The sequence below is a fragment of the Etheostoma spectabile genome, chromosome 18, assembly GCF_008692095.1.
Source record: "Etheostoma spectabile isolate EspeVRDwgs_2016 chromosome 18, UIUC_Espe_1.0, whole genome shotgun sequence".
Lineage (NCBI taxonomy): Eukaryota > Metazoa > Chordata > Actinopteri > Perciformes > Percidae > Etheostoma > Etheostoma spectabile.
Window position 1 is genome coordinate 20,199,060 of NC_045750.1, and position 11,205 is coordinate 20,210,264.

The 11,205-nt window shown below is 39.6% G+C and overlaps 2 protein-coding genes across 4 annotated transcripts in view; both read left to right on the top strand.

The window, feature by feature from the left end:
• cgrrf1 (cell growth regulator with ring finger domain 1) overlaps positions 1 to 10,617 on the top strand; it is a 14,184-nt gene extending 3,567 nt beyond the window's left edge. Inside the window, exons 1-6 of one of the 3 annotated variants that reach the window (XM_032542363.1) lie at positions 1 to 153; positions 5,153 to 5,289; positions 5,911 to 6,088; positions 7,691 to 7,838; positions 8,163 to 8,270; positions 10,223 to 10,617. In XM_032542363.1, the coding sequence (XP_032398254.1) occupies positions 140 to 153; positions 5,153 to 5,289; positions 5,911 to 6,088; positions 7,691 to 7,838; positions 8,163 to 8,270; positions 10,223 to 10,534 (897 nt within the window). In that variant the 5' untranslated portion in view covers positions 1 to 139 and the 3' untranslated portion in view covers positions 10,535 to 10,617. Of the gene's footprint in view, positions 154 to 3,859; positions 4,125 to 5,152; positions 5,290 to 5,910; positions 6,089 to 7,690; positions 7,839 to 8,162; positions 8,271 to 10,222 lie in introns of those variants that run through there. The other 2 variants (XM_032542361.1, XM_032542362.1) reach the window with 2 other exon arrangements.
• Positions 1 to 11,205, top strand: part of mdn1 (midasin AAA ATPase 1) — a 1,030,807-nt gene that overhangs the window by 645,413 nt on the left and 374,189 nt on the right. The window lies entirely within an intron of this gene.

Sequence of the window (11,205 nt, forward strand, 5' to 3'; positions counted from 1 at the left end):
GAATTGTGTTCCCAGTGGATTTTTCAATAACGTGTCTAAGAAATCATATGAATGGCAGCGGTTTCCTGGTGACACTCTATGAGTACTCACCATTGTTCTACATAAGTGTGGTTTCTTTGTGTTTCGTTGTTACCGCCGCATGGTGATGGGCTGGTAAGTGACTAGCTATAGCCACTGGCAGCAGCACATATTTTCACATATCAACGTTAACATACCCCCCAAACGTCTCCCTCGATTTGATCTATTGATAGTAGTCGATTTCTTTATCGTTTATCTTACACAGGGCACGTGGACTAACGTTACATTGTCACCGAAAGTAATATAATTGACATACACAATGCAATAGCATCAAGCACCTATAACTCACAATGTATAAGATTATGTACATAATGTTGGCCAAATGTATTCACAGTTTTGAAAGAAGGTACACTGTTTCAAACTGTTGTGTATTACTCTGGAATTAGGTGTACCTGTTGTACGTAGGCCTATGGGCTGCTTATTATATGTAGATACGTGCGAACAGATATGAAGTTATGGATAAAGGTTGTAACATTTGTATCTTACAAAGAACAATACTGTAGTATATATTACTTAGTGGTGCCTATACTGTAGTTTATTTTTACCTAGGTATTTTGTACCTACGGTAGTTAATTTTGTTGCCTACTGTACTGTAGTTATTTTTGACCTGGGTACCCTTTACTGTAGTTCATTTACTGGACACCTGGCCACAATCTACGCTAGATGATCCATGACAGTTAAAGAAAGAGATGAACATCCCTGCCCACAGAGGACCTACTGATCTTTTTTTCCCCTCACAACTTTATTTGTAACTTCTCACAAAAGAGCATGTGACCCAATAACATTTAAAAAAGGCATCATACTTATTATTATTGTTTGCACATTACTTATTAAAAGTAACTAGTTACAGTTTATGAGATATAAAGTTGTTGCACTTGTAGCGCCCCCTAGTGGTCAATTATTGTGAATTTGTTTTGGAGCCTCAAAGGCTCATAAAAAAATAATGTAAAGTTTGGCTTTGAAAGCATTTCTTTTGGCCAAGGTATGGCAAAATCTACCGCAGTTCCCAGCCCCTCGGGCTTGGACCCCTAAAAAACAGGGAACTAAAATCGCTTTTTGTAACAGCCCGCCTACCATTTACTTATTGTGTAACACTGCTTAGAGTACAGCCTACATTTTAAACGCTTATAACGTCTTAATTTAAAAAGTGTAAGCCTTAAAATGTCTTAAATTTGTAGTACGTATTAGTATATTTAAGTATTTTGTCAACCAAGTTAAAAACATGCACTTAATTGCAGCCAATCAGCTGTTTGTTGCTGGTGCGAGTCTCTTTCGGATTGTACCATAGATGGACCGATTTATTATCATTAAGTATTTTAATGTGCAGTTTAGTGATCATGAAAACTGAATTTGGGGGAAAGCCATTGCATTGCTGCATGTGACACTTAACATTATACTTTGCAGCAGGTAACGTTAGCCTAACGTTAGCCAGTAGCTGTTAAATATGGGTAAAATGCTGAAAGCTTAACGGTGTGAAGTGTGGCTTATTTCACTGGAAACAATTCCAACACTGGGACGTCCAACAGTCTGCAGTCTCCAGTTAAAATTCAGAGTTGTCGGAGAAAGAACACAGAACTTAATATATGCTCAATAAGAGTTGTTAGGTGGTGTGCATTCAATGTTTTGTAAAATACCATTTTGTAATCTAGTGGTTGTTCTTTTTGTTGTGTAATAACAACAACAACAACAAACAGTTTCTTAATAAGTAATTGTTATTGATTTTAAATAAATATTTTTTATTTGACCACATGGCCTTAGCAATACACAAGCCTTTATTATTTAAAAATCATACAGGCGCCATTTAGACACGACTCAATTTTTTTTTTTTTTTTTGTAGATATGTTTATTGATTTTTTTTTAATTTCTTTTGTTACAACAACAACAACAACAACATAAAAAAAAAAAAAAAAAAAAAAAAAAAGGGCTCAGCAGTGCAGTCCAGAGATAAAAAGAATATAGATGGGGGCCATACATATTCCATATTGTACAGTACACATCTAAACATTCTAAATGCTCGAGACAGGTGGTAGACACGTGGTCTTCACATAGTCCAAGAGGCTTCCATATGCGTCCAAAACGTCAGTCTTAGAGTGGAGGCATGTTAGAAAGTCCAGAGGGATATATTCCAGAACGAGCTTCTTCCACCCAAATTGTAGGAGATTTATCAGAAATCCATTGTAATAAAATATTCTTTCGGGCACAGAAAATTAGAACATTGTACAACTTACTCTTATTTTGATTTTGGATATGTTTATTTGGTAGACCAAGGAGAAGACAACTGGATCAAGATCAGTGTTAGTTTTAAAAATTTTCTTAAGACACGACTCAATTTAAAAAGTATTATTTGAACCGCTGTCAGAAAAAAAACAATACTCAACCCTACTCTGGTCCGAATGAGGAAATCAGAGAATGTTTCAGATGATGTCCCCGTACTCTGACATCTGTCGTTTTGGGGTTTGTAATTTTGTATATAGGTCTTAAATTTCATTCATAATGGTCTAAAAGTCTTAAATTTAACCTGTGAAACCTGCAGAACCCTGAGCCCACTTCTCTGTAGTTATCATCCGCTCATTAACCACTAACCGACAGCAGGCAACTGGGTCCCATCACTCATCCGGGAGGCTCAGACATACTTTCAACACTATTGGCGTTTTTCCACTGCTGGTACCAGCTCGACTTGACTTGCCTTGACTCCCTCAACACGACCCATTCTGCGTCCTTTTCCATTGCAAAAGGAGTAACCCTTAGCGTGGCTGGTCACCATAGCTACGCGTGTGATGGAATTTTCAACGCGACTCACACACGCACGTCGGCTACTCGCCACAGCCAGAAGAAATGTTTTGTTTCAAAAGAAGCTGAAGGAACAACAAAAATCACCGCTAAAAAAACGGGAGTTTGGGAATTCTGACGGAGTTCAGACGTGCACATGACGGTTGATCGCCGACACAAAAGGGTAAGTTAAGTTTCCTGGTAACGTTAGCTAACATTTGCATGTGTTCGGGGCCCCGGTCAGTATTTACTATACGTTAGCGTTGTATAAAGTACATGAACTTTAGCAACCATGATTACACACCAACATGTCTGCTGTGTACCGTTTGTCTTTCAGAGCATTCACGCTTTGCAAAATCGCCGCCGCAGACCGTCTGGTGGGCAATGTCCGACTGGTGAGATCTCTGGTTCTGACCTACTGGACTTCGTATTATCTGTATGAGAGTCACGGAGAAGCTTATGACAACGACTGGGATACATCTGGGCCAGCAGAGCCGGGGGGGGGACACTGTCACAGGGTGCAGAGGAAGAAGACCGAGATGTGCGGGAGGGTTTAATGCGCTACTTGAAAAGCTAAATAAAAACTTTTCATTGATAAATTGTCTTTTTTTTTTTTTTTTAAATAACAGTGTGCAATATTGGAAATATATTGCATAAAGCCCCTAATAGCCCTTAATATTGAACAGTTGAAAAGTGAGAATAGTGCAGAGAGTAGATAATCTGGTGTCTGGCTAGATTTTTTTTAAATGTCCCGTTTGTTCTGGACACACACTCCGCACTCTTGTTTGCTATAAACGCAGTGATCCGACCAACCCGCAGTCTGCAGGTTTTCACGTCACCTTTTGGTATCGCCTCAGCTCGCTTGGAACCTCGACTGAGGTAGTACTAAAAAAAGTACCTGGTAGCAGGTCCCAGGGACTTTTTTCGTAATGGAAAACCAAAAAAGGCGAGTAGAGTCGAGGCGAGTCGAGGCGAGTCGAGTAGATACCGCGCAGTGGAAAACCGCCATAAGTGTCCGTGTTCAGCTGCAGACTTGTACCGGTCGCAGGCAGCCCCTATGTCACGTCCGTTGTTGTGGACGCATGCAGCCACTTTTCTGGAACGGCTTGCGCAACCAACACAAGTCCACAGCGTTCCACGGCGTGTATGTCTGAGCCTGTCTACATCACATCCACCTGCAGTGTTGTCAGCTGTGTGTCTGCCTGGTATAGTTTGTGCATAGGACCGGCTTTCCTCTTTTCCCACCTCCTAGTTACCCTCTGCTGTACTTTGCCCTGGTGCATCCTCAGGGATATAAGCATTTAGGACACGGGGTCTGGGGAAATGCCTCTGTCCCACCTTATCCATGCGAACAAACAGCCAAGTTGCAGGTGTTGGGTTTCCTCTCACACTCACACAATTCAAAAGCCGCCTACACATGGTCCACTGTAAAGTAGTTCTGCGCTGGCTCCATACCTCGGTTTATTTACTGTTTTCTCCGGTGAAGTCCACACAAGTCAATTGTCGAACTCATACAATCCTATATTCCAAAATACATTTTTTCCACAAAAAACGATTTGCCATTGTTATGTCATTAGTAATGACTATGTAGAAACAGGCTGTAACCTGACACCAAAGTGGAGCCAGGAGAGCTGCAGTTCAAGAGTTCAAGAGCTATTCTGCTGAGTACGACTAGTGTGGACTTCACCGGAAAACAGGAAATAAACAGAGGTATGGATTAACACTACTTTTAGGACTTTCTGTCAGTATCTACTACAGTCAGATTCGCTGTGTTCCGTCGGATGTAATCACTTCACATGGGAAGGCACTTGTATTGACATTTAAAACTTGCCCTGTTTAAGCCTGTTGGTTGCTAACTCTAGCAGGAAGATAACACAGTGTAGGCAGCGCCAGTTGTTTTCATTTTTTTCTGCTACTGACAGCACTCCAAATTTACAAACAACAGAGTTGAAAACGACTGGAATTCTCCTTTAAATAAAAAAAAAATCAAGTAAATAAAATATGTATAATGTTAAATATGAAGAAATTTGGGAAACCTTGAATAGCCAAACCAATATCCACAATAATGTAACCAATAGTTGAAGACATATCTTGCTCTGAAACTAATTATTGGACAGAGAGTCAACAGAGTGGAAGTTTGATTTGAAGAAACACTTTCCTCATCAGCCAAGAAAGTCAAAATACAAAATACAAAATGAAAAGCTTTTTTTTTTAGCTTTTCTTTGTTAAAGATTATACCATAAAACATTACATGATTACTTTGTTCTATTTTACACTTTGTTTACTCTGCCTCCTTGTCCTGCAGGTTTGGCTTTGATGTCCCAGTGATCCTTCGCAGCTCTGATGAAACAGAGTCCCATCTACTAACCCCTGAGAAGCAAATGGTTCAGATGACCAATCCTTTCACCCTCAAGTTGGGATCTGGACCGGCATCTGTCACTGGTGAGTGACAGTCATCATTAGTAATGTAACACAGAAACTGTGTTGGTTTTCACAGAATAAAGCTGTAGCTTGATGCTTCTCTGATTCCCTTTATCTTAATCCACACCATACATATCAGCACACACATATTAAGTGCAAAGAATCAAACAACTAATTGCATCACTTAATAGGAGCTGTAATTAGCCTACATATCGTAAATATTCTTTCTGAGTCCTTCTAAATTGATCAACAATATAAATTACTTTAGTTTTAACTATTTCAGAACTTATATTATTGTATGCTAATTAGTAAAACAATATTAACTGCATTTAGGCTCCTACAACCTGGGAAGGGTGAAGATAGCCTAAGTTGGATTGAAAGTGTCCGGATTTCAAATGCATCCAACAAATACAGTAAAAGGTTTAAAAGAAAATGACAATTATTTTCTACAGGTAAAAGCCTGTTGTTATACTCTACAGCTCACGTGTGGATGTCTGTACCTTAATCAGTTAATGTAAAGCTACAGTAAGCAGCGTAGTTAATAGATTCTTGGTACAGAAACACAATATCATTCCTGTTGAATGTATGTTATGGAGATGGAAGTATACATGTGGTTATATCTTTTGGAACACTCCCTTACAGATGGTGTGTCAGTGGGACCTTGCTGTCTGGAGCCCTGTGTCCTGAGCTGTTTCTGGGGCTGTAAGGTCAGTGCCCTGCAAGGAGCACTGCAGGCCCACCAGGATGGCTTGAAGCTCAGCACCCCCCAAAATTATCTGGAGGCCCTTCACCTCCAATATCACTACTCCCAGACCTTCCAGTATCCTTTACAGTACAAACACTCAGATGTTACAAGGTTATTTGACTGTAGTAATGTGCTAAGCTAGTTAGTATTTAGCAAGGTAACCCACACTGAATCTCATTTCTCTATCTTACCAGATACTAGACCAGATTTTATGATTGTAGTTATGTGATTCCACGGCCAAAGCTCAGCACCCCCAAATATTTTCAAGAGACCCACCACCATAACTGCCATATTGTCCAGTATCCTTTACAGGGCATGAAATGAACACCTGCCCACCTGCCAAATGCGGGTGAGTTTTGCAGTTGACGAGTAGCACTGTCAATCTATCTGCCATGTTGGCTGGTCAATGAGAATTGAGTCATGCATCACTGGAAGACATTGATTGACAGCCGGGGCCCCCTATTGCATTTTCATTACTCGCGACAATTCCAGCAGTCCCAAGTGCAGCTACTGACCAATCAGGAATGAGAAGGGGTCAAATGATAAGTTAAAGTCCAATAAGTACTTTATCAAACTGTATGATTGTGTGTCCCAGCCCAGGATAGGAAAGGATGCCTTTATGCTGGATTATTAAGGCGGGCCCCCCTAATACAGCACGTGATGACGGCGCAATGTCCACAAATAGGCTCATAGAGACACAGCAATTCCTGTTTTTCACCTAGGCTGGTAAAAAGTGACAGTGGCAGGTGGATTTTTACGTCTAACCGCCACTGTGGCAGGTGGTTAAAAAAAAAAGTTAACTTCAGGCTCTGATCCTTTACAGTACTAACAAAGACTCAAATGTAACAAGGTTTTTTGGGGGGCATTTTCAGCCTTTATTTTGACAGGACAGCTGAAGACATGAAAGGGGAGAGAGAGGGGGAATGACATGCACCAAACGGCCGCCGTTCGGAGTCAAAACCCGGGCCCGCTGTGTCAAGGAGTACAGTAAACCTCTATATATGTATTACCATACCAAGCAATCATGGCAAAAATAAGAACACATTCAGAACTTCTAAAATAAAGACATAATTTTCCTATCTACAGTTAAAGTATTTAACTTCCTGGGGAAGTACAAACATTGCTGTCCATTCTGTACTTAAAAAATAAAATAAAATAATGTATTTTTTATCTTTGAGTATACAGAAAATCACTTAGCAAAGGTGATTAATTATTATTAAAGCATGGCACTAGGAGAGTGCTTGATGCCTAAGGCTTATAGAACATAAGAAACCTAAATTGAATTTAACCTGATATCTAAACATAACCTTTTCTAACCTTATACCTTAAAAGTTAATTTCATATTTTCTCATGTACTCCCAATGGTAACTGGCCTTGCAGACTATCAATATTTCTTTACAGTAGCTGGAAATATTCTGAGGTTATGTTATGTGTATTTTACATACTGTGTTTATAACACCAAACAGTAAAACAAAATTAAAGTTACATTACTGTTAGTAATGTTGGAACTGTTTTGAGGTTTATAATGTTAACAGCAATCAATTAAGCAGTCAATGTCATCATTTTTATCATGGTGATAATATTCATATCTGAGATATTTATTTGGCTTTAACCTAGGTGTTTGCATGATATACATTTTTCCTCCTGATGTTAGCCTCTTTGACCCCACCCTTCCAGTATTGGCAATTTAGATAGAGTTGAATGCCACACACAGATTCCTGCTGACCATGAGATCAAAGATTTTGGGCTGTTGCCAAGGGAATGCTACCCTCTTGTGGCTGTGCTGACGCTGGCAGAGCCAGAAGCCAGAGATGCATACAACATTGTGAGTCAATCTGACATAAAAACATTTTGGCAAGTGTGATTGTTTGCAGTTTGTTTTTGAGTGAGATTACCATACTTAGCATGTCTGAAAGTAAAGGGAAACTGCAGGCCAAAGCAAGTGAGTTTCTGTGTAGTCCCATGACATACACTTTGAGTGAGTGGGCTTTTACAGGTCCACAACATCAACTACACTGACCAAACCAATTTCCTAAAAAGCAAAGAAGATTTCCCTGAAAAACCCTTAGCATAGAAATAGAGACTATTTGACAAGCGATTCGACATTGCAAATTTAAAGAAATTCATCATGCTGTCTTTCTTCTTTTAGGTGGCTAGTGTGACAGTTATTCATGTTCCTGATGACAAATACAGCCTTTCTGCTCGGGTTCTCTTTCAGTACCTTCTCACCTCACAAGGGAACATGTATGAGTTAAAGGTATGTCACATTTTGTTTCGGGCAGGTTGTACCTGCCTATCTCACACACTCAGTCAGGCTCTCCATATTTTGAGTAAAATCTGTTAGTATTTAGCAAGATAACCGCACTACGACTAAAAACGTATAAAACACTGACCAAACAACCTGACGGAGACCATTTTTAGACCAATTTTATGATAGTAGTTATGCAATTCTAGCATTCATTTAAGCAATCCTACAGTAAGCCTTTAAATGTTAGTACATCATTAACCCTTATCCTACCTACTGGGGTACCCATAGACCCCAGTGTATACTTTTTATTACATTTCTTATATCATTCATATTTTTTATAACCTGGTTCCTCCACTTGCTTCCCTTCCTTGCGTCTTAGTTCGTCACACCGAGGAAGCATGGGAAAGATTGGAGGAAATTATGCCAGGAGAGAGGAAACAAGAAAATGTGTTTTAAGAGGATTACACATCCTTTCCTCACATCACATTATTGTCAGCTGTATAGGGGGAGTTAGCAACATTCAGCTGCATAGCTTCCGGAAGGGCTGCTCTTATGTAACCTCGCTCATAGCTCCTTGGAGATCCCTCTTTAATGCTCACTCCTCGCTCCTTGGGGCAGGAGCTATCAAATAAGGGAAGTGAAATTCAGCCAAAGTCAAATCAATTTGGGTTGTTTTATTTCACAGTTTGTGGGTAGTCATTTCAGATACCCAAACATTTGTACACAAGCACAGAAAAAACAAGATTTTCATTATATTTCTCCTTTAATGTAGCCTGAGATAGAACAGAAAAAAGACTATTATAACATTTTTAACTAAAAAGTGCTTGAAATGGGTTCATTAATACTAACAATGCTTATGATTAATTTATTTTTGAGCTCTCTTTGAAACCAGAGAACGTACTTCTCAACCCGTGCTACCTTGAATTCCTGAAGAATTTTTGTGAACAAAACAGCTGAATGTTTGCCAAACAACTAAGCACAGTCAATAGGTCTCACTCGTCTGTTTTCTTTCTCTCTTTCTCTGTGAAATGAAGCTGCCTTGAAGTGACTTCAACTGAACTAACTTTTAAAGTGACAGTAATTGTGAAATATATAGTCTACTTGGGCTACATTGGGGGGTTTAAAGATCAAACAAGACATCAAACAAATGGGCTGTTTTAGTGACACTCCCACAACCCTGCGACAAATCTCTGGATTGCTTTTTTGGTCTTCCGGGAGATGGACAATCTGGTTAGTTATATCCGGTGTTTGCTGTGGTCCCATGCGGCCATGAGGCAACTTCAGAGTCGAGTCAGAGTTTAATTTCTTTTGGCCCTGGGACACATTATCCATCAGTGTATTGTTTGTAATTGTTTGTTAGTGTTTTGTGTTTCTCAAATACATAGAGAATACATAAATACTTGCGATATCACAAGATTTCTTTTTTTCTCTGAGCTTTAAATACTGGTTTTAAGTGGGTGGGGCTAATAAAAACAATCAGCTAGGATCTGAAGCGAGGGCGGGTGATGTTCGCAGCATCAGCCTGACAGATGTCTTTATGCAACTGGACAACATATTTTCATCAGACTCTGTCTGATAAGCAGCCACATATATACAATAGAAATATAGATATGCAAATTTACAAGTGCAGCCTCTCTTTTCTATTTTTTTCTTTATTTATTGTTGATTTCATATTTATGTTTAATATGCTTATGCATGCACCAACAACCAAGGCAAATTCCTTGTGTTACTTACTTGGCAATAAATCCCTTTCTGATTCTGACGTATTTCATGCTCCACACCTCCAATTTGTAATATAGGGCTTTTTGGTATAGATTTGTTGTCTCCAAGCCTGACCTGAGATAACCTAGAAGATGTCACTATGACATTACCGTGATTATGTCTGAGTAGCAGTCACTGTGAACAGCTGTCAAAATTATGTTGATATACTGTGAGAAAACCATGCCTCCTGTCTCCCGCAGCCTCTCTTCATGTCAGCTGTCAGTAGGGGAGAATCTGAGCCCTTCCACTCAGAGCAGAATACCCAACCCAGAGAACCCAATGACGAGGCCAGCAGAGGCGAGCACACTCCAGTGCTGGAGGAGGACTGGTCAGAGGGAAAGGGCAGAGACTGTGTGGTCTGTCAGAATGCAGCAGTAAATAAGGTGTTGCTGCCCTGCAGACACGCCTGTGTGTGTGACAGCTGTGTGTCACACTTTCAGCACTGCCCCATCTGCAGGGCCTTCGTCCAGGAGTCCTTCACCCTGACACAGGGACCAGCTGCAGAACAATGACTTCGTACCGAACCAGTGAATGTTATTTAAGAAATATTATGCAGCAAGAAAGGCATCATTGCAAATCCCTGACACCAAATCTTGATCTTGAAGTTATTTTTACATTAAACTATAATGGATTAAAAAGACTGTTGAATGAAATAGTATGTTGAACATCAGTGGGTAAAAAAACCCATGGGCAATTGTCAAACATTATGCTTGCAAGATTCAAAGTGAATAACAAATGTGTATGGTTGACAAACAGTAAATATAATTTGACACTATGTATAACAAAAAGACAAACTAGCTATCATTGTCATATGTCATTGTCCCAAAACCAATTTGCGAGATTTTCTCCAACAAATGATCCGCCATGTGTACTGTCAGTCGCAGCCTGAAGTTGAACTATGAATGGGATGTGAGATGATCGCAGTAATACAAATTTCAGAGAGAGTGTAACTTAATTCTGCAGCTTGTGTTTTACAGTCCTGTGGTGTGGCACTGAAGGAAATATGTTGTAAATAAGATGTTCAGATTTTTTTTTTCATTTAGATGAGTGCATCTATTTAGAGTTGTCTTCAAAATAATAGCAGTTCAACGTCACTAACCTCATAAATCATATATTTTGGTAGAAGTGATATTTCTACATGGCAAATAGTTTACTAGCAAGTGTTGTAGAGTCATAGAAAACC